The following is a 25,023-nucleotide window of genomic DNA, read 5'->3' as shown; positions in this document are numbered from 1 at the left end:
ACGTCCAGAGTGGAAAATTAGCCCAGAGTAGACCCTGACACATCTTCCAAAACTCAGCTTTAGAATACTGAACAGCTTCAACTCACTCATTTCCATGAGGAGAGGGAGAGAAAAGAAAGGTTTGCAGAGATAGGGTTTGGCAAAGTCATAGTCAAATCCCTTAAACACAGGAATAGGGAGACAAAAAAGCATATAAAACCAAACAACTCTCCTTCTCCATGGCAACAAATAAACAGACACACACCCTAATTGTAAAGATTAATATTGTCATCTAGGATAAATTTTATCCTAGATGAAACAAAATCACTGCCCTGTACAGTCTACTAAAAATAAGAATCAAATGCAGTTCCTCATATACATACTTATACACATATTTTTGGATTCCTGACTTGAAATCTCCCTCCTAATTTTCCAAATCCTGCTGTTACTTCTTGTGCATAAAACTATGTGACACAGGGTTGGAAAGCAGGGATCTTCTATTGTATTGCAACCTCAGCTGGATCACCCTTTTTAAACAAACACTCTTAAGCAAAAATACTAACTTCAGTTATCCCAAACAGAAGGACAAAAATACTTTCAGAGAGGGAGAATTCAGGATAACAAGAAGATGAAATTTAACCTTTGAATATAACCTTCTATTGCCACAAAGAAGGTGAAAACCATGGAAAGCTACGTATCTGCAATCCCACTGCCAGCAGTCAGTGTCAGGAACTGGGCTCTGACGTGGAAGGCAAGTGAAGGAACTGAACTTGAGACAGTATTTTTCTTCTCCTAATTTGTTATAGAGTTGTCAAAACTGAATAGTCTGTGTTCAGAAATAACTCCACTGATAACTGTAACTCACAGAGGGGATAGTCTAGACTGCTGCAAATATTAAGGCATGCATGATATCATCATCTTTTTTTTTTCCCCTTCCTCCTCCTTTTTCAAGTTAACATTGTAGGAACCATGCTCAGAGGTAAATCCAAATTCTTCAGATCCATCTATAATATATGTTTGGATCTGTTCTTTTTAGGAGGTTGGGGACGGACGGGAAGAAGGTGGTGGTGGAACTTTTCAAAATGAATATATTTTATCTGTGGTGTTTCATGTATCTAAATTTAACTTCAGGGAGAAAAGGTTATATTTTAAGTCTTAAATTAAAGACCATAATTAATTATCTTACTTGAAATACAGACTTAACAAATAAGGGGTGGAGGAAGCACGGCCCCTCCTTGGCCCGCGTACCTGTGTCACTTCCAGATCCAGTTGATAACGCTGGCATGATTTAGTCTGCAGAGTGTCACACACAAACCTCAAACCAGCGCTGCAGCCAGAAGGCAGAAGTTTATTTCAGTTTAACTGCTTGCAGCCAAGTTGTCTACAAAGATTTATGTTATCTCCCAGCTTCTCCTAGAAAGAAGAGAAATATAATTTTACAATTAAGAACATTGTTAAACTGTATATTACTGCAGCTAATCAAATCCAATTATTATCATGAAATAAGCTTTTATTTAAGATTCTCAAAACCAAGCACTAGACATTTATTTATGACTGTTAAGATTTTTGTTTCCTCCAGGTGAAACAAGTTTTGTTTTCTTCAATCTAGCCTACAATCCCATTCTGCAATAACAATAATTTAACACATTTCTCTTGTGTAAATTATACTCTTTAACTCCAGGCATTTTGGAAATAAAGTCTAGGGGTATTTTATTAAAACTGTGAATAATTGAGGTAATTCAAATTTTTCTACTACTTATCTCAGAGAAATAAAATTACTTACTAGCACAGTAATTCATTCAGTGTTTCTATTTAACCTCCTTTCAATTGTTTTCGGGTCATTTAAGATTTTTGTTTGCAATCCGGAAATATAATCTAAATTTTAACTGAAGCTGTAAAAAGTAGGACTGGAGCAAATACTTTTCTAAGGCAAATAGCACTTTGATTCCTGGAGTTGATGGAGCCATTACCATGTAAGGAATTTTTCTGTGATTCATTATGACAAAGTCAGTGTTTGTTTAACACATATTTTGTAATAATTGCACAGATCTACTGATAGTAAATTTTGGGTCTTTCCTTCAACCATTTTTTGAGAAAAATTCAGAGTACGTATAACAAAAATTAAAATTAATTTCAAATAGAAGTGAACACATTTGTATTCAAGTATGTTAAATTATGAACTGGAACACAAACGCACAAAAAGAAATTCCAAGTTAAGATAGCAAATGTCTACTTAGAGCAGGGCAGGGACTGACGTGTTTGCAGGGAGAAGGAAGGGAGAGGGGGAAGTAGAAGCTACCAGAAAATAAGGATTTTTTTTTTCCAGCTTTCAGTAAACAAAAAAGGATCCTTGAAGAAAGAAAGCAGAATAGTTCTGCTTTAGCAAAAGAAAATAAACAAATAGAAGAGCATTTTGCCACTGCTATTGCTGGTTTGAGTTTTGTTGGTTTTTTTAAAACACATTCATATTAATCAGAATGACTTTTGAAGTCATGTTGGCTCTTAAAGTGCATATTTTGGACCCATTTTAACTTGGCAACAGTCTGGTGGAAGAGTGATATACAGGTGCTGTAAACAGCGTATGCTGTTCAAAATTTTGTTTTTCACTGAAAGAAATCTCCACATGGCTAAAAATATTGCAGCATACTAAGGGCCATCCACAAGATTTTGTTTAATAAGTTTTAAAGCAATTATTAGATATAAGTTAGCTGTTCACTTGTCCCCAGGCATAAACCTACTGTTTAAATAGTCTGGCAGGTTTTTTTAAGTATGGGGGTTTTTTACATCCCCTAGGCATTTACCCAGTGAATCTGGGTGGTTTGGTTAAGAAGGCAAAATACAGCAGAAGTTACCTCCCTGGACAACTTCTTCTGTGATGAAAAGAACCAAATTAAAACCTAAAAGTTTATCTATTAAGATTGTTTAGGGTTTTAGGATTTTTTTAAATTATAGAAGTTTATGAAGAAAAGAAGTTTCCAGTAAAAAAAAAAAAACCAGCTTAAAAAAATATTTTGACATTCATCAAATCAGCACAAAAGTCCATTAACTTAAAATTTAAAGCACGGATAAGGAAATTAAGTATTCCAGAGTGAAAGCTCATCTTATGATGACAAGAGCTGTAAAACATCTATATGTAAAGCTAGCCAGGGTGCAGTTTAAAAGAGGAAAAAAAGAAGACATCATAGCCAAGGACACATTGTACCAATTAAGATGGAACATATTCACTTTACATTAATTCTGCTTGTTTTCTGTTTAACACATAAAGAAGGAGTCGGGTCCCAAACTCTGTGACATTCCCCAGCGCGAGCACACCCGAGCAGCTGTACAAAGGAGAGAGGCATTTTTACTTTAACACGTGTAAGGAACTGGTTAAATAAAATTATTGATTACTAATGAAACATCTTGGATTTATACTCATCTTAAAGTACTTTCATCTGTTAAAAAGAAAAAAAAAAAACAAAACAGGAAAAAAACCAAAACCAACTAAACAAGGTGTTCTCATTATGAGTACATTATTATTAACCAGAAATTCAGCTTCTTTAAAAAGAGTTCACTGCAAAATGCAGAAAATCTTGTTGATCTACATATATGTGATGTATTTCAACTCCATCAGTTTCTTTATTTTTCTCTATTTTACAGTAAATCATTCAGTACAAAAAAAATCAAGCTCATTATTTAAGAAATCTATATACAGCATAAAGTTATTGCCCCCTGATCCTAAATATATATTAATGAAAAATAAATGACCTGATGAAATCCTTACCAGTAAAATGCTTAATATTTTGCTGGAATGGGATGGGGATTTTTTTTTTTCCTAACGTGCAAATTAAGCTACATTTTTGCAGTGATGATGCTATTTTCTTTGGCTCACTTAATTTAAAATGCTTTGGAAGTTTTTGCCGGAGCCCAGCCATAGGCATTGCTGACTGCTGTATGGAATCGATTTGCTGCAACACAGAAATACCAGCTGTTACAGTATGTCCTGAGAGGGATTACCGAATATTCCTAAATTGAAGTTCAATCCATCTTTCCATAAAAATTAGGAGCCAGGGCCAGGAACGTAACAGCAGTATCAAGTGCACCTGAGGCATTTACAATACCCAGCAGAACTGTTACAACTAGCCTTTAAAAAGGGCTTATTTTTGAAATTTCATTATTCCAGTTGTACCTTGCTTCTATAGATCGCACCGTATCGGGTTCTGCTGGCACCCGCCGCGTGGAAACAGCGGCGCCCGCCCGGCCCCTCACGGCCCCTCACGGCTCCCGCCTGACCCCTGGCGGCCGCGGGAGGCGCCGCGCCCGCCTCGCTCCCCACACGCCGCGGGCAGGAGCCCCTCGCGAGGCAACACGTGCCCGCCTTGCTTCTGCTTTTAATTCTTTTAATAAAAACGGATTAAGATGAAATAACAAAACGCATAATTTTAATTGTTTCTGCCTGTGTTTATCTGCATAACGAAAGACATCTCTATTTTAAGGCGTTCTGGTTGAATAGCAGGTGTAAAAAGCACAGAAATGCTCCCCTGTCTTCCAACAGCTCCCACACACTGCAGGGTCATCAAGCCAGACACAGCTCTGGTCACCGTCACCACCAAGGGCATTACAGTGACATTAATCACCAGGGTGACGTGCCCCGGTTACACAAGGCCAGGAGTGGGGCAGAAGCCTCCCAGAAGCACCGTCCAAACCCACAAAATTCTAGAATTACAGCTCTCCAAGGGAACCATTTTTCTGCATATCCCACATGTAAGAGATGCCCCTTTAGCAAAGGATGAGGGATAAATCTTGTTTGTGATCACTGACATTGTGTATACAGGACTGTAAGAACAGGCAGAGGTCAGGCAGATAAAGCAAGCAGGTGGGAGGCAGCTGCAGAGTGCCAAGATGAATGGCCTTCCACGTAATTTCAGCTTTAGTAGCTTCTTTCTAGCATCCTCTATTGCTTTTGAATTGAAGTGACTCCATCAGTCATGCATACACTTTATTTCAGTCAAGTCCATTTTTCAAGAAAAAATGAGGTAGAAAAGCTAATTCAAATTTGTACTTATGGCAAGCACCATGCAGTTGGAGACAGAACACATGAAGTCTCGGTTCTACCTCAGACTTCCCAAACAAACCTCAATAAACTCCATAATATTTATTTCTGAAAGGGTATTTTACAAGTTACTCAATATTTTGGCACTTTAATGAATATAAATTGATTTTCTTCATATTTGAAAAGCAGACTGAAGACTTTTGATTAATTTATGACAGATAAACATAAGAAATATGAACATAACAATGCTACAAATCAGGAGGTGGGCAGGCTGGGGATGGGACACATAAGCCCAGGTTATTTGGTTGTTTGATACTAGAAACTTTCAACCTATTTTCGAAAGGATGCCACAGTTATGACGACTATAACCTTGATTTGCAGGACTAAACCAGAATGTCTGCAAATGGTATTCAAAGTACCAGATAGAGATTTCATGCAGAGACAGGAAATTTGACAGCCAGTCAGTCTTGTATTCATTATGGGGCCTCAAGTAATTGAGTGACTACAGACATGTATACAAGACTCCAAAACCCAGTGAGCACAGGAAATTGCCAAGGGAGGTTTTCTAGACTGGGAGAAGTAAATTTGTTTCAGTAGACAAAATCTGAATTGAAAATGGTGGTCGACTCTTTTGGAAGCTGTAATGTAAGGGGATCTAGTGAATTCTTAAACTCTTCTGAAGAAGGTTTCACCTCCTCAATCACATGGTCTCCGACAGGCTACTGGAACCTGCCTGTGGCTCCTGACAGGCTTCCAAAGCTGCTCAGCCACCCCTACAGGCAGTATATACTTGCTGGCAACAGGAACCTTCAAAAAATCTTCAACTTGAATTACAGCATAGAGGACATGTGCATAAACATGATGGGTCTTCAAAGATGCTGCAGAAGCAAGAAGCTACGTCTGACTCACTCAGCTGCGTGTGTAATGAAACTTAAAACTATTTCAAGAATCTCTCTGTATGAAGTTCACTTAAAAACCTCAGAAACTATGGCAACTACCACATGTAACTAACTAACCAAATGTAATTAACTAACTAATACACCAACACAGAAAACATGGACTTCCCCAAATAGAAAAGGCCAACCGCTGCCTTCACTAACTTTCTCATGGTCTTGTCATCATATCAGTCTTCAGCCATAAGAAAAATTAAAGGCTTCTGCATATTTTTCTATCAGTGTTCTCCATTTTATTTAGGTTACACCATAGGTATCTTAGAAAGAGCCTCACTTTGTGAAAAGACTTTGAGAACAGTAGATGATTTAGGCACTCTTAAGCATCCACTGAAAATGTGTAACTGCTTGGCATTTAATTTATACATTTGTGGTTTCATCTTTAACAAACAGCAGTTTGGAAAAAAATACTTCTAAAATCATTTTATTTTGTAGTGTGACTTCTATTTCCATGGCTCAAATCTGACTGTGAAGTCAGTGTATCAGGAAAGAGATGTCTCTGGTCTCTACTTCTGGGAAAGTTTTTACAGATGGAAAAAAAAAAGAGATTATCTAAATGATAAAATCCTTGAGTACAAGGAATAAAAAGAGAGAGTATTTAAGAAGTAATGTACTGAAAAACATTAAGACAGTAGAAATTACTACCCCAGCAGTGTGTGGTGGCTATTTCCAGCAGTCTGATCAACACCAGAACAAAGTCCGGCTTATTTCCAGTGAGTGGCCCTCCTGACTGGTCTCTAGGCTACATATTTGGACCTTTACCATTTTATTCTCTTCCTCTTCAAGGATGAGCTTCCATTTGACACTTCCCTTGCTGGATTATTAACAGAAAACACACAACTTTAATCACTACCTAACCACACATTTCCAAAAACATGCCAGAAGCTCGTATGTGGGGGAGTTCCTCTCATGTTTGACTGAATTTGTTCAAAGGGCTCAGAAGACAGGCAGAAGGAAAAGAGCACAGTGTACAATTTCACTCCTTCACAACTTCAGCAAAAGACAGGTTTCTCCTCTTGATGAGAGTAATCCTGTGTCCATGGAAAAATCTCACCTTAACAACTCCAACAGCAACACTGAAACTGGTATCACAATTTTTCTTTTTCAGACTGTTTTCCCCCATAATATTCTTTCATGGTCTGGAGCAGGACCATTTATCTAGATATCACTGTTATCTAAACCCTCTCTAAATACAAGTGTGAAATAATTCTTTCAATCAGTCAATACAACATAGAAAAACCAGAAATAAAATACAGAATATATTAAGATATTAAAAAGTTGGTAATATTGTTATTATTTTATATATTATGATGTATTACAGTTTAGGTTTTAGAAAGTTCCTTGCAGCCTGAAAACACTGCCATGCTAAATGTGAAATATGTTCAATGAGTACCAATATTAAAACAGAGGCAAGGCTTTTTGCAACCTGCACCTTCTCTGCCTTTAACACAAAAACCCCTACGTGAGTTCTGTCCAGACTTAGATTTTTAATGTCAGTGTTTGAATTGAACACATTCCTTTAAATGCACGAAAACATTTCTTTAAATAAACACACTAAAGCTACCAGTTTAATTTTAACCAGCATCACTGTTGTAGATGTCCAATACCCTTAGACAGATCCAATTTTCTGCAAATAAAATGTACCAACTGACAGAATAATATTAGTTTAATATACTAGTTTAATAAAGCTATTCATTAAAATGTGACCTAAACTATGTCTCAGATCAAAGGTTGCTCTTTCAGTTTGAGTTACTGGTTTGGGCACACTTTTAACACTTTTCCCCTAGCTGCAAACCATTCCTTTCCTTGGAAAATAGCTGTCAGCAGGTACCACAGCCTCTCCATTAATTACCTGCACAAATAGTTTTGTTCTGGCAGTGTTTCCTGACAGTCTGTTTGAAAAATGTAACTACCTACAGTAAATTACAAACCTTACTGACCCCCAAAATACTGAAAAAAACCTGGCAATTTTTCTATAAATGAGAGTTCAGCAAAACCTACTGCAATGAATCATCCAGTAACCTCAACACTCCCTAAAAACAATTAAAAATGTTTTGCACCAAGCGGGTCTGCAACTCCAATTTTAGAAATATACTTCAGATTTTAATAGTATTATAATGCAGTTTGAGCCCACATTTACAGAAGTGGATGGGAAATCTGTGATAGAAGTAAAACCAGGATTAAGGACATCCTAAAGAAACCAGTAAATATCTAATTGACTTAAACAGTTTAGCCACATATTAGCATCACCTACGTTATTTACATGTATGCATCAATTCTCAGGTATGCTAAACAGCCATATCCAAAAATCATCCCCACAATTACATAAATATTCAAATTATTACTTCAAACTCAGAAATACCTCCTCCAATGTCAGAATGTTATTTTTCAAACTCAAAATTTTGAACACCTCTCAAACCAAATAAGTTACAGATATTTTACAGTGCTTCCAAATTTTATTACAGAATTTTGATCATTCCTTCTCTTTCAGATTAACTAATCTTTTGAACACTTCTCCTTTGTTCAGCATAATTTTCCATAATCCTCCTCTGTCAAAATGCGATGATTTTTTTAGAGGATGGGTAAAGTAAAGAGATGAATTAATAATTAAGCACGGGGTTTATTTTTGGAGAGCAAAATCAGAATAAACCCCACTTTCCTAGTATGTGTTTTTATCCAAGAAAAAACCCCACTACAATAATTTTCATTTTAATCCATTTCAGATTGCTTTTTTCAATGTGAAGTTTTAAAATTCAGTGAGCAATCTGGACAGTACACCTTTAGCTCAATTTTGAAAAACATTTTGATTTATTAAATGGTAATTTATTAGTTGCACCTTGAATGTAAGTAACAAAAAATATTTCTCAAGTGTACATGTGCATTGTAAAAACAGTATTGCATGGACAGACAGCTAATCAGAGGAAGTCTGTGGTTGACTTTCATCAATTTACAAGCTTCTTCTCAATCACATTTCTGTGATTTAAGTTTGTAGAAGAAAAGTGAAGGTCAATAGCCAATCAATGACACATTCCAGAGCCTTTGCACTGCTGGCACATCAAGCATACTGGACACTTCTTGCAGTTTTCTGTCTTCTCTGAAAGTTCCCTGTGACCATCCTTCATTCTTGAATTCTCCAATTCCTTCTAACTTCCAGATGCCACTGAAAAGCTCTCTTCTTGATTCATACCCTCCCCTCTTCCTTCTTGGCAAACTCTGGCAGCACCATTGCATCAAAGCCACTGTATGACTTGTCACCTAGCATATACTTCCTTCCATTTTTATTTTCATTGTCTTCTTTTTCTCCATTTCCCTCTTTCCTAGAGAGAAGCTTCCCCCTTTCAGGCCCTGCTGTCCAAATTCTACGTTGCAGTTTCTTGCTTCACATCTATATCCATTTTACCTTTTCCCTTATGACACTGCTATGTACTCACTATTCTTGTCATGAATCCAAGAACCTCCAGCAATGAACTTGGCCTTTACCCCCTCAATTTATAAATATTCCCATCTCCTGACATTTTACTTTTACTTCCCTTACAGTCTTCACTTTCTCCTGTCTCCACTTCCACCCCACTCATCTTTTACACCACTGTTCATATGGGAAAATGTGAATGACTTGGTCACACCACTGCTTTCTAAACCTAGAGTCAGTTTCCAAATCTATTTCTAACCAGCAAATCCTTGCTTTAATACTCTCCAAATACCTCCTTTAAGGCTCTTCCCTTTCTTCTGGAACATGGATTAGCTGAGCTCAAACAGGCAAGAAGCCTGAAGTGTGGAGCACGTGTCAGCAGCTGCAGACAGCAACACCCACATAGGAAGGTGTGTCTGCCTGCAGTTCTGTACCACCTCCAGGATGGAAACACCCTTAGAGCAGGACTTTCCTGTGTCTTCAGGTACTTACAGGCAACTGCAATACTCTAAACATTTTGGAACCAATAGTATATATAGCTTACCAAATTATACATTAGAATTCAAATGAGATATAGTTAAGAGTCCATCTTTAAGTTTCATTTACTCTATGGCTCAAGTTACTCTCCACACTTAAGTTATGTGGAAATTTAATTAGCAAAAACAATATCACCTAGAATTAATTCTATCTTGCCAACCTATATAGCCCAAGTAATACTCCCACAGTAATCAGAGTGGCTCTGAGATTCAAGTCATATTTCCAAGACTTAAAATTGCTTAATTCAAATCTGAGATACTGCTGGATGAAGAGTCAGGTTTAAGGCAAGGGGTAAACTGTATGTCAAGTTCACACTGCAGTGAAAACAAGCTCTCAGATTTCACTTCATTGGGCCAAAAAAACCATATTCGATCTTTATGAAGAAAATAATTTAAAATTATAAAAGGTCAACAAACACAAATGCTAACAGAACTAAACTTGGCAGTGCTACCTACATGATTTTTTTTTTTTCTGTTTTTCTTGTTTAACTCACAGCTTAATACATTGCTTTAAGTCTTAATGCATACCAGGAAAATACAGGATATGCAGAGTCCAAGTTAATGTTGCTGTTGGAAACTCAATGTTTGCATTTCCCGGATTTTGGAATTTTAACTAGGTGAACAATGCTGCATTGATTCTATTTTGGCATTTGCTAGAAATACCACAGTTGTTTTTTTCTTTTTTTTTTTCCTTGTCTGAAACTGTATAAATCAGAGTTAAGCAATTTGATAGTGAACCTTTGGCATTTTTTGTTATTCATTGGTCCTCTCCAACTTACATATCTTGAAGTTTCCTGGGAAATGACAAAGGTGCTAAATGAAGCAATAAGCATACCTGAGCCAGCAAGTGTAGCTAAATTAAAGTGCATAAACATATCTTAAAAATGTAGTGCTTTGCAAAATCAAATACTGTGAATACAGAAGTTTTGATTTTGCAACGCATAACTATGCTACAGTAAAATGTTTCCTTGAGCTGTCATTGAAAATTCCCTAATTGCACTGATGAAGTTAATACAGGACTGTGCAATGTCCCCACACGTCATATACTCCCTTATACTCCTGTAACAGGATGTAACCAGAGGTCAATCTTCCCTCTGAATTGAAAAGCTAAAAATACCTAGAAGTCAAAAAAACCCCAAAAAACAAAAAACCAAAACCAAACCAAAAAAAAAACCACCCCAAAAAACCACCACCACCACCAACAAAAAAACAAAAAAAAAAAACCAAAACAAAACAAACAAAAAAAAAACCAAACACCCAAAAAAAAAAAAAAAAAAAAAAAAAAAACAAAAAACAAAAAAAGCCCAAAACCCCACACCACCAAAAAACCAAAAAAAACAGAGAAAGGGCAGGTAACTGAGTTCAGCTAAGTGAAGCTACTTCAGGTACAAAAGTTGTATTCACTTCAAAGCACTGGTCTCTTTCAGTACATATCAATGTGTGTTCCTTGCATTAGTATCCTTGAGATGGTAAAATATGGAACAGAACAGGGGCTAGGGCCCATCTGGCACTCTTGGCTCCTATTTTGATAGTTGATGATTTAAGGGTACAACACTGATAGAGATGAGTTAAATACATGTTTTAGTCAACCTGCCTTCTCAGAATTCAGAAATGGGTTTTTTGCTTGGGTTGGGTTTTTTTTTTAATTGCTACAGTAAGAAATGTGTCTCCAGTGCTACCTTTCCAAGCCAAGTTCCTACCCTTGAAAATAATATAAAAGACCCTACCAAATTTAAGTATCTACAAAACCATCTAATTTCTCTGATTAATTCCAACACTGAACAGGCTATGAAAGGAGAGTGATTGAATAAACAAACAGTGAAAAGGCCTCCTCTCTCTCCTACTGCTCTCCTGATGGATGGGAGGGGAGGAAAGAACTCGCACTACATACATCAACAGTAAAAAATTTAAATTTTTTTAAACTTCTTTCTAAACTTGGATGATTTACAGGGCTTTGTACAAAATGACCATCAACGACTCACATTACTCTCAATGGCTGTGAAAAGTATGGGTGGGCTTAATGAAGGAACATATTGGATTTGTAACTTGTATGTTAAATGTTGCTGTCATTCCAGCATGACCACACCGACGAGAGAGGACATCATCTGCTGCCTATGGGGGTACAAAGCCAGACGGCAGAAACACAGACACTGCACTCGGAGCAGAAACCAAATGGGCATCAAAACCAATTTTTACCATGACTTTCAAGATACCAGAAAAACATTTCTACAGGTAAGTATTCAAAATAAGGAATTTTTTAAATATGATAAATTGAAAACATTCCCAGAAACTTGCAACTTACAGAGCTCTAAGCCAGGAGAGGGAGCTCCTGCACTTTTCAAGTAAGTCAGTGTGGATTTCGTCTTGTCATTGGAAATAACAAAGCAGTTCTTCTCATCTCATGCCATGCACAGGTCTGCAACTGATTACTTAAGAAGAAGAATCTAATATGAAACTTTAGGATATATAATGATCTAACTGTATGTGATTGATTTGTTAAAAAAAATCATTAGCATTGTTTTATGTCCCCTCCTTAGAAAAGCGATCATTTTCACATTACATATACAACATTACTGAAATAACTGCCTGCAAACTGCTTAAGTAGTGAAATTACATGATCTATAAACAATAACACAATGGGTAAAAAACCCCACTGAATTTCCTAACAGCAAAGGGTGTTCTTCCTATTCCTGACTGAGCTAAATTGAATAAGCTAGAATTACAAGAAATGAGGGACAGGATTTTGGTAATTTTAAGGAAGTTCGGAAACTGGAGAAATGCCAACTAAAACAAATATTTGCGATTTATTACTGCAGAATATTTTCACAGTTGCATTTTGTCAATCCATCTTTTTATGAAGGTGGTGTTTTATAAAACATTTCATTCTAGAATAGCTATTAATAAAGTGCTTATTTTTCTCCTTTTCTAATCAGGATAAATAAAAAATATTTAACAGATTTTGTGGTCTGTTTCCATACTATAAAGGCAGTATTTACTGAAAGTAAGAGCCACAACCAAAAAGTCAGAGGGGACAAAACAAGTTTTCACAGTGTGCTCTGTCAGAACACATTCATTATACCACAATCACCACTACAATACCAGTAACATTTTCTAGGTTGAGAGAATATTCATGGAATAAAATTGATTAGGTATTTAAAAGTTATCACTATGGCAAATTTCTAAATTACTTCTCTTCAAACTACACATACATAGTGAAATGCCTGGTTTACAACTGAACAAACACACCTTAATCCTGCAGATAACTTTCTGTTTCTTGTTCAGTTAAAATGTTCAAGACTGAGCCAGTCATTATTTTTATTTCTAAGTCTTGTAAAGATTGTCCAAGAAATTTTGACCCATTGAAAGAAGTCAATCTGTGAAAACTCCTCACTAGAAAGCACATGCTAGTTTGAAGAGGAAAAATGTCAAAAATGTAAGACATAATTTGGCGTATAGAGGAAATCACTTATTTGCCTCTCCCAAGGGTTCAAGTTCCAGGTAAGCACTTGTTTCCCAATTTACATACCTTTCTTCCATTTTCATCAAAATTCTCAGCCTTCCAGGTTCCCTAACCAATGCTTTGATATGTATAAACTTTGATATATGGTTTTATTTTCTATATGGTAGAAGTGACAACATTCTGTATTTCTTTTCAAAGGAAATGAAGCTTCCTCTTCATAATTTCTTCCGCTCCTTACTGATGACTGTATTAGCATTTCCCACACAGCTCTCAGCTTAATCAGAAATAAAACCTAACATCATCATATTCCAGCAACCAATTAGCCATCTGGTCTATGTAACTTCTCATTTGTCAACTGTAATATTCTTGAACTAATGCTCTGTGCTTAAAAACAAAATTGATTGACAGCAAAATCTACTCATCAATGAAATCTGGCCTCATGATAGAGAAAAATGATGCTCAAAATTTTCCCTTTGCGTCTTCTGTGACCTTCAACTAGGGTGGTGAAGGAGGAAAGAAAGGAAAGTCATAAAGATCAAAAGAAGGGCAAAAGCAGCAGTAATATTTGCTGCCAAATTTCACATCACTGTCAGCTTTTACAGTATAGCAGTGTAATTATGTAGTATAAATTTCATACAGTTTCATAACTACTCTTCTCTCACTCATCGGTAGATTTGTGGAAAATATTAGAGTATAACTGTTTTCCATGGTATATTATTTGCCAAAGTATCACTGTCACAGCTCATTTCAGGTATGGCAGTATGATTAAAGAATACTAAGGGGGCTTTGACATGTAACTTAATTTTCACAAATAGTGTAATTGTTACTCATAACATTATAAACTGGCTTAAACAGACATTAGGTCCTGGAAGTTAATTCCCTTGAAATTACTAAGTGGATACCAGAAGATATTTCATCATTATGTGTAGCCCACCAGTATAAAACAAAAAAAAAATACTACCTTTCAACTGAAAGGAATATAGCCAGCAACAGCCACAGGGAGTGGCAAGCAAATGGAAGTGCAGAAGCACATAAGCTCTCTGGAAGAGTTTTTCAGTGTGGCCTAAATTCTTGAATCCAACAGCCCAATAGAAGAAACAACTGAACACAGGGAACAATAATACCCATCCAGCTGTCTTTATTGTTAGGCAAATGGACCAAAACTTTAGAGATTCGAATTAATTTTTCAAAAGGAAATTTCTCTTCATTTAAAAGCACACATTAAGGGAAGAAAGAAAAAGTATTTTCTTTTGGAATAACTCTGTTTTAAATATGTAATTATGCAACACATTTGTGAAGCCCAAGCTGTGCTTCTCCAAGGTTAGATCCACTGGTCACCAAAGTCTCCTCTGCAATTCTTGCCTCTGCCCTGCCCCTGCCTAGCTGAGACAGTAAGGTGGCAGAGAGAAGAAAGAAAACTCTTTTCACACTGCTGTCTAGTGTGAAAACAAGTAGAAATAAGAGACTCATAACTTCACAGCTTGTAGATACAAATGCAGCTTACTAAATAACTTTTTTTTAAGTACCACATCACACTATATCAAGCAGAGAGTGTAAACAGAAACAAACAGATTAATGATAATAACCAAATTTAAAACAAACAAGCCCCACCCCAGGAGTTAATCACACAAAATATACAAGTAAGTACACGTAAATAATGAAATAGAGCATTTTTGAAGATCAGTAGAGTGTGCTTCTGTGATGAATATGTATCTAAAAGAAGATGAATAAGAGTTGCTAATCTCCTTCCTCTTCTGGCTACTCACAAAACCCCTTCATGCCCTCATGAACTACAAACTTACTGAAAAAATAATCGGAACTAGAACCTCTAGGTTAGAAAGCAATGCCAAAATCAGAGCATTGATAGGTGATTTTTAAAAAAATCTCTTTTGTTCTGCTATCTTGAACAATACAAAATAACTACAATGGGCATGCCCAGCCTCTAACCTCCCCACAGTCACAGGGAAGAGGAAGGAACAGAGTTTGCAGAATACCTGCCTCACCAAACACCCTGTGACAACACTATCGGTTTTAATACCAAAGCCATCAGGTCTATAGTGTATCAGAGATCAGTTACTAAAAATGTCACAGTTACTAAAATGTCACAGGTGGAACAGTTACCAATGTGCAAATGCATAAGTATTTGAAAAATAAATTACTGCTATATGAAGGGGAACTTAAAAAAGGTGTGAGGGAAGTGCCTATAAAAATAACAAAGCCTCTAGCTGTAGATAACTCTGAATAAAAAGATACACCAACTAGGCACTCAGTAAGTTCTTCACAACCATGAAAAGCATGGAAACGTGCTATTCTACACTGGATACAGATGCAAACTGGTTGAGTTTGAGCTAGCCACCTTAGTTACCACTCTTCTCCCTTTGCTTTTTGGGAGCTAATTAATTTTACAACCCCCCAGTATCGACTGGTCAGTTTGATTCCTGAAGCCAGACACCAGTAGTGAGCAGCCCAACCACCACCTCTTGTAGCAGAGCCAGCAGAGAGCAACCACCCTGCTGTACACAAGCAGGCACCTCTTGGAAGTGGCTCAGCAGGACGGTCTGCAGTGAGCAGTTCTGCATGTTACACTGTTCTGATCTTTCAGCCCCAAATAAACCCACCCTTGCCTGTGGGTTTAAGGCAATCTGCAAAACAGTCTTTATGTGTGCAAGGGGGAGGAGAAGGGTATGAGGCTAATGGGGAAAAAAATTGCCCTGGCACTGACTGAGAGGTAAAAGAATTCCTGAAAACAAAGTGCAAGCAAGTATGACCAAAGAATTTGCTATCAGCACTACTTCCAAACCTTGATGAAGACACTTGCAATATCTAATCTCACCATAAAAGCTACCTTGGAAGTAGAAAGTGGGTCCTCCTGTGAAAATCTAAGTATACCTTGAAACAACCTATGCTCTGTGTTAACACTGAGGTATCCTGCATCTAAGTCCATCTTTTACAGTTGTAAGTGGTAATTCTCTGTCTTCACACTGCCCAAAATACAGCCTATCTCATCATTGCATGGACAAGCCATGCTCACTGAGTGCTAGACTTGTCTTTACTGTCTTGTGTATTGGCCTTATTTGCTGCAAACCAGCCACATGCAGCTCTGAAGACAGGATGACCTTTTGCTGCTTCTGCATTTACACACTACTTGCTCAATATACTAAAAGTTATTGAAACATTAGAAGTTAATTCTCACTTCAAAAAAAAATCTGAAGATAAGTGTATTTCAAAAAGACACCTGTTATTTTAAGTACATAATCATGGCCCAAAGTGACAAAAGGTAAGAACCTATAAAAATTTTCATCCAATAGAATTGTCTAAATTTCAAAGTCTAACAATATATTAAAATAGGTTCCAAGGGACAGAGTTTTCTGAAGTATTACCCTGGATAGTATCACACCCTTTTTACACATGCATAGAATATTTCCTTGATTTCAAATTACTCAACTAGTTCAATGCAATAACCAGCCTAAAATCCAAGTGACCGAGTAGAACTTCAACACAGGAATGGTTGTTTTCATTTTCCTGTATACAAATGAAAAACTAAGCATGACAGGAAGATCTGCTTGTTCTACTTTCTCAAAAGATGGCAAATTTGATGTATTCCACTAAACTACCATGGAGGCTAGTATTTAATTTTTTTCATGAAGCCATATTCATATTTACTAGTAAGTGTAATCATAGGAATGCACATCTGAATTTTAATTGAAATATAAAATTATTTATTACATTCTTTACGCTTGCAATTCAAAAATTACTTACTGGCTACTTCCACTGAAATTAAGAGCAAAAATATTATTATGTTAAAAATTAAAAGTTTCCTTTTGTTCTTATCAGTAAAAGTTTAAAAAATAAGACAATTCATGTTAAGCTATCCAACTGCTTATATTAAAATGTTCAGAAGAACATTGTGTATCTTTGTAAGGAAGAAGTGCCATTAACTAAAAGGAATGAATGTCTTAAGAAAAGGTGAAGATGTTTCAGGGCAAATATGAATCTAGAAATTTATTTTCATGTAAATGCTAACAAATTGTTGTAAAATCTGGTTATTACAAAACAATTTGACCTATACAAGCTCTCTGTACTATAGTGTAGTTTTATACAGTTTTCATACATTTCCAAAATATGCAAGAGAGCATCATTATACTTAATCTCCAGATTCAAAGAGAAGGCACAGATGGCCTTAGGTCAGGAGCCCTGATTAATCTGTAGTGCCCTTTTTGAGATGATCTAGCATTTAAGGGCAGTTTAATGACCACCTATATGTGGAACACCACAGTTAGGATGAACTTAAGCCTCTGTGGAACAGACAGAGAGGATATCTGGAAGCCGGCTTGCAGACACACACTGGAAACTCAAGTTCAAGTATATCTATTTAGCAACATCTCTTGAAAAATTTTAATTACCTAGAAACACTAATTAAAATGTGATTAAAGTCATTAGAACACCCTAGCTGCAGAGGCAGGAGCATGATGTAGTTCTCCATTCCAGTTTCCAGAGCCATAACAATTGCTGAGCTTCCCTTTCCCACAACCTTTTGCCATGGCTGCAATAACCTAGCCTTACTGTAGGTAACTCTGACAATAACTGAGATTGAGGCATCTGTTCAAAGAGCATCTTGTATCACATAGGACCAACAAAACATTTATACAAAATGAACTCAGTGAAGCTGTAAGTGCAAATCTCAGACCTGCTCCATTTTAGAGCACCTGACAACTATTCTTCTGATATTCTTTCAGATTTGGTTGTGAAAAAAAGGTTCCCCTGATTAAGAAATCAGTCTTAACACAAAATCCATGTATATTTTCATGGCAAGCAAACAACAGCTCCATGGCCCAGGAGCTGAACAAACTGGGGCTTTCTGACCCTGCACAAATCCTTGTGGCTGGTGCTCAGTAAGCAGCAGCAATCATTTACCACCAGGTACAGACATAGCAGCAAGAGGGCACAAACACATGGACCACACAAAAACTGGCACTACCAGCTCGGCTGCATATCCTTAAGGGCCTTCTCAGCTCATATATTTTTGGCAGGCTATGGATGCAAAACCAGCTCAGCAGAATACATGAAACACAGCCTCACCTGAAACATAAAAAGACAAAATTTCCCTGTCCCACTCCTAAACAATACACAGATATTCCAAAACTTTAGTATAAGTCTTTCAGTCTCCACAACTCTCCTTGCGCTAGAAAGGACAATCTTTCCAAACTAAATGATAAAATGAAATTTTTTTCTTGTATTTCCAGGAGAAAAGACATACATCAAGCTAACACCAGAGGAAGAGGGTGATCTATATCAATGTTTGTTTAGGCACAATAAACTGTGCTACCTTATTTGTTCTCCTCACTTTCAAGAAACCACATCTTCTTTAAAATACCAGCTCAGAAAAAAAATAGTCATGGACAATCAGGAGAAAGAATGTCACATGTAAAGTCATGAAAGGACCAAAAAAACAAGATAAAACTTGCTCCTATTAATCTGCAGGAGGTGCTGGGCAGCTGCCAAGTTAGTTAATTCAAATACACAAACAAGTTAATGATGACCTGAGGGAGCAACACTGGATTTACGCATTGAAAAAACCACTGTGCAGGAAAATATTAAGAAACTGAATGTACTCTATATGCTATTATTTCAAAAGCTCTTTAATTCACCAGATGGAACTATGTACCAAACAGAGAAGCAGAGGCTCCCCAAGGAATCCTATCACAGTCCCCATTCCCATCACAGGATTGGAATTTGCAACAGAAACTTCAAAGAAGTAAAACTAACAAGTCCCCTGGTTATAAGTGCTTTTGGAATACCCTATCATGCACCTTCCAGGGATCAAAATGTCTTATTGTTCAACAAGGTCACATGATCGAAACAAGAAATACTTAATTTTTTAAATTATCAGAGCGTAATAGAGAGACAAAACCATGATCTGTTGTGAGTTTCCATTCAAGCTATAGTTTCCATATTTTAATACCAACAGTGGAAGCCTGAATTCTCGAAACAGGAAGAAAACATACTTGTTCACTCCTGGGTTCAAAGAGGTATATGAAAGTACTTTGTTTTCCAGTCAATTCCTGATATTAAGGAAAAAAACTATTGTCAGACTCTCTGAGTAGAGTGAAATTATTCACATTCTTCAAATGCTTTCAAAGTTAACTGCAGGAGTAATAAAAGGCATCACTTCTAGTTTCACAAGTAGACAGATCAGTTTACATCCTAAAGATGGGATCAGACTACTTAGATAAACATGGGACAGAAACATCTATACCTCTATTGACAAACTATTCCTAAAACAATTGTTTCATGTTCCTGTTTAAAGTAATTCTAGATTACATTTTTTCTGTTTTAAATAATTCTCTAAAAACAGTGCAAAAAAGAACAAATCTTGACACTTTGCATTCCCCCCCCCCCCCCCAAAAAAAAGATGATAACACTTCCCAGTTACCAGAAACATCTGGTAGGAACAGAATCACTGTATGTCTTTTGCTCCTACATTCAGCCACATTCATATGTACCACTGCATTTTTATTTCATTCTGAAGATAGAGTAGAATGAAAACAGAACGGATGGTGGTTTTCTTACTATTTAAGTATCTTCCCACTAAGCCATCAACCCTTCTGCTGAATCAGGAAGTTCAGAATTCAGCTGCAATACAAGATTCCTACATTGCATTGAGGACAGGCTACTCAAAAAGAACTAGATTTTTCTGTCAACACAATGTTGATATCACAGGACAATCTCAAGTACACTCAAAACCAAACATTTTACATGTTGAACAATCACCTTATAAAACAGATACAGACATTAATTATTGAAAAGAAGTCTCTCCTTTTCCTTCTCACTGCTATGCCAGGCACTAAATTACTCCTTTGCTCAATTTGTCTTTAACACAAGCATATTCCAGTATTTTGAGTGCTATAACTTTCCTTAGTACCTTAGAAGCAGCAGTCCCAATCTTCTGTATTTCAGGTAATTCAGACCTGAAAAAACAAACTAACTTTAGCAGTTGATAGAAGCACCACAAAATGTTCCTCTGACATCCTAAAAAGGTACACCTCACCTAATGACTCCACCAGACTTCTCTCCATTTTCTAAATGTTTTCATCTATGTTGTTTTTAGTCGTGTAGAGAGACTCAGCTGTCATTCAGAGGTCAAGTTCATTTGTCACAAATCAGTGGTGCTGTAATCAGCCTGTAGGAATTAAAATTTCTAAAACAATACTTAAAATATTATTTTAGTGAGTGTAAGACACCCACACTGTCTCTTTAGGCACTCATTAGCCATTATCAAGTCTGAACTGCAGCTAATAAAACAACAATTACTGGTCTTGCCTGGGAATCACCTGTCTCGATTCCCATCACATGGTGTGTACAGAAGAAAGCTGAACAAAGCCTTGTCATCCTCTTGCACACTCTACAGCTGTCTTTTCAGTCCTACCAGAACAAATTGGAACCAAGGGATAACAGACTTTTCCACTCCATTCCACATGGAAATGCTTGATCTCAATCATTCGGCGACCACTTTGATGGGATACTTTATGGAAAAGGAAGTTTAGAAAAATAAAACACCTGGTAAAGTAACTGACTTGTATTTTAGCATAAAATTATCAATACCTAGCACTTTCAGTCACTTAACTTTCTACTAATCCAGAATACATCTGCAATCACTGCCACCACTACTCTGTTTTGCTGCTTTTTGATCCACTTGTGAAGAACATGCGCACAGATGGAAAGTCAGCTTTGTGTCCTCAATATGAAAGCAAGTCATTGATAGCCTGGTGACCAAGCCTACAAATTCACAATCCCCCACTGCTAGCAAAGGCAAGACACCACCCTCCTGCTCAACAGCCAAGTTTGAACAGATGAAAAAAGTAACTAAGGAAACAACCCCAAACCACTCAATACTTAGCCACAGTGACAGTCCATGAAGTACAGAATTCTATCTTCAGGAGAGCCACACAGAGTATCTACTACACACTGAAGACGACACAAAGTCATAATGATGACACATAATAAAAATTATTTCCTCCCCCACCAATCAGCAGCACAGCATCCATCTGGGTCAGACTGACTCTCAACTATCACCACTAACACTGACAGATTTGTAAAGCTCCTTGTTGAACCCATTTTTTTGTTTTGACTTCTCACAATATGTTGTGAAAATAAGTTCTATAACCTATGTCAAGTGTAAAGCATTTTTTTTGCATTGTGTTCAGTACCCCAAATTCTCAAAATCATGAATAAATAACTTCCTATTAATTTCCTCCCACCATTTATAATTATCTTTCATGTCCTCCTTCAAGCACCTCTGTTTCAAACCAAAATTTTTTTTACTTGTTTTTTTTTTTCTTTTTAATGGAGAAGCCATTTCATTATGTTGCCCATTATCCCTTTTTTTATTAAAGTGGCTAAATATCCCAGAAGATTTAGAATTACATCAGTCCTAGAAAAGAGGCAAATGTTCAAGCATTTACAAAATTTTGGTGGGAAGTAATTTTGCCCAGGATTTTGGAAACAGGCTGCAGATTTTTTTTTTATTTCTATTCTGTCTGTACAGAAACTCAGAAACATCACAACATTTCAGCAAGTATGCAGGAGGCAGGGCCCAACCTGCACATACACAATAACTGGGTCACAGAATTCAACACCCATCTTGTCATGAGACTTGCAGAGGGTGATGGAACAGGGACAATGCTCTACTTCTGATTACAAAATGCTGCATCTCTTTTGTCTTTCTTGATTAGGGAAAAACAATGAATCCACAGCCTCACCACTCTGCTGCAGAGTTATCCCGGTCTCTCAATTTTTTAAGCCAAGCATTATTTTCCTGTCACCCAAAGCTCAAAAGTGGACACTTTCTTCATAGTGCAATTCCAAAACAAGCTTTCATAGTAACCTATGTTAAAAAAAAACAGTTTTTAAAGGCTAAGATGTGCATATAACACATTTCCTTATCCCAGACAAAAGTGAAACAAAACCATTTACAGCAGGATGAGAGACAGCATCACAGTGCCAAGTGCAGGAACTCCAAACTGCATATGAAAGTGATCACAAGCAGAAAACCTGTGATGTAACAACATACAGGTTCTAACAATCAGTCATTAGCTATGAAATAAATATATAAATCCCCAGTACCTTAGTATTAATGTTTAAGCAGAGATGTCTATTTTCCCTGACACATCTGTTGAATATGGCAAAAAACCACAAGATCTTTACCTGTAGCTTGTGACCACTCAAGAATGCAACAGCCAAGACCATTTATTACAGAAACCTGTCTCTCCAGAGTATTTTTATTCATGTCATAAGAAGGAAATTGTTATTTTGAAACAAACCAAGTTCTGACACACATAAATCTATCTAACTTAAAACTCTAGAGCTACCATCTGACACTTTCTATAATGTTTCTCTACTGTTTCTGTAATGCTTTTCCCAAACAGGAAAGCAGATTTCACTAAGTTCACATATTAAACCACAACTCTCCATCACATAACAAAGTCCTTCAATTCAATACCTCCTTAAGCTATTCAATATAAGTTGTACATTACAGTCACTTCTTAACTGATCTAGAAATAAATACAATATTGACAAAAGTGCTAAGAAACACATTTAAGACAGCAAATTTCTAATGGGAAACAGAAAACCAAGAGATAAAGAATTCAGAATACTCATTAAAATGAAAAATGCCTTCTGCAATTACTCAATAGGAAGCTGAATAAGTCTATTCACTGAAATTAGCAAATTGAGTTTGCCTTCTTTTCTCTGAATTCTATTAATATACAGACATCGTGATACAAAATAAGTCTGCACATGCACTTGGATCCATCTTCATTCTGTTTTGAACTGGAATGTCTTGTCTTTGCCAATTTATTAACACAGAAATGTGACTATTTCTGCCCTTCTCTAGATGCATCTTCTTTCATCTGTCCTACACACTTACCTATGTTACATTTGTGACCTGTTCCTGTATAAAATGATAGAAGTTTATACACATTAAAAAACTTAGGAACCAAATCTTTTTATATGACTGTTCAAAAGTAAATTCAAATATTCCTGTGTTTCATTTTTGTTTTGTTTCTTGGGCCTTATATAATCATAGTGTCTAGTACAATCATGTCTTTGTTTATTTTCTCTACACCTGATCAACCTGCCTACTTGAAAAATGCAAGTTAATTTTGATTTGGAAGTTGTTTGTATTGCTAAAGTATGCTCTATGTAATAAAACATTCAGGCACTTAAGTCCTTAGCATCTGTAACTAAAACTGCAGCTTGTGACTTTAGATCCCAATACAACAGATTCAGGTTGGAAGCACTGTGTATTTGGTCAACAGCTTCAAGAGGGCTCCTTCAGAATTTTACTTGTGATGAAGATCTAATTCAAGTCTAACAAACTCACACCACCCTGTAAAAAGCAAGGAGTTTTAACTGCAGCTATGAAACTAGGGTATATCTGCAAGTTACAGTGCAGGGTTACATGGAATCCAAAGCACCTGCATGCTGTGAGCAGTCAGAACACACCAGCCAGCTCCGTGCCCTGACTGAGGGACTGCTGCACGCACCAGAGGCAGAGATCCAGCCCACTGCACAAAACAATTCTCCACTAAGCTGGAGTCAAAATGCCTTCTGGTTTAGGCTACTCTGTGAGAGAAAGAAAGCTTCAAGGAGTTCTCAGGAAGATTTGAAGGCAGTCACCAAGGGCTGACTAGAGGTGGACCCCTATGTATCAGCAGATTACTGGCGACTTAATGACAAGCAAGACAGGAGCAGACAAGGAAAGGACTTTTGAAGGGAGGTCTGGTACCCTGTATAGAACTCACTTAGAAAGAGAGATTCTGCAGAATAAAAAAAAAAGAATGACAAGATACAATCAACAGCCTTGGAAATTCTTTGCAGCAGAATTTTTTCAGAGAGAAGCACAACCAGATCCTGTGTATTACAAGAACACAGAATACACTGCAGCAATTGACAAAAGAGATTATGCCGTATTACTCCATAAGAAAGAATATATCCTAAAGATAGTACTACAGGATTTGAAATGACTAAGACTTAAATATAGCCTTGACATAATGCTGAATTTGTAAAATATTTTCCTGTTTATGAGCTCAAGTGAGTGACAGAACAATGGTATCATTCACAAAAAATCATTAAAGGACATAAAAGGAATTTTAGAAATGGTAATGACATTATATTATGAATAGTATTATTCAAGAAAGCAATCTTTTTAAAATTACAAGTTAAGTGTTTCCAATAATTTACTTGAAAACGAGAAATAATACTAACAAAATGCTTTCCAGTACAATTTTAATACTATTTTTTAAAATTTCATAGTACATATTCAGACATTGAAAGCAACGAAAAATTTAGGTTTTTGTAATTGATGCAATTGCAGTTTTAACTAGTGACACTATGTCAGAATAATTAACCTTAAAGTGGCAATGTATCAAATCCAGTCTTGAACAAATGATTCTGCAATCTGCATCCCAAATGCATAAAAAGGTGAAACTGCTAGTGATGATCCAGGAAAATAACACACAAATAATTTAGCCTTTCTAAACTAAACTTAGGTTTGTGCACAAAAATAGAATTATTAATATTATTATTACTAATACTGTTTTTTAGCCTTTCTTTTGAGCTTAACAACATGGTAAATAAAAAACAAGGGATCTTACTTC

At 36.5% G+C, this 25,023-nt stretch overlaps 1 protein-coding gene across 3 annotated transcripts in view; it reads right to left on the bottom strand.

The window, feature by feature from the left end:
* MPP7 (MAGUK p55 scaffold protein 7) overlaps positions 1 to 25,023 on the bottom strand; it is a 148,280-nt gene that overhangs the window by 105,636 nt on the left and 17,621 nt on the right. For all 3 annotated transcript variants that reach the window (XM_077173624.1, XM_077173633.1, XM_054646655.2), the window contains exon 3: positions 1,228 to 1,392. In XM_077173624.1, the coding sequence (XP_077029739.1) occupies positions 1,228 to 1,264 (37 nt within the window). In that variant the 5' untranslated portion in view covers positions 1,265 to 1,392. The remainder of the gene's footprint in view (positions 1 to 1,227; positions 1,393 to 25,023) is intronic.

The sequence above is a fragment of the Agelaius phoeniceus genome, chromosome 1, assembly GCF_051311805.1.
Source record: "Agelaius phoeniceus isolate bAgePho1 chromosome 1, bAgePho1.hap1, whole genome shotgun sequence".
Taxonomy (NCBI): domain Eukaryota; kingdom Metazoa; phylum Chordata; class Aves; order Passeriformes; family Icteridae; genus Agelaius; species Agelaius phoeniceus.
The sequence above is the reverse complement of the archived record's forward strand: the minus strand, read 5'-3'. Positions and strand labels throughout refer to the sequence as shown.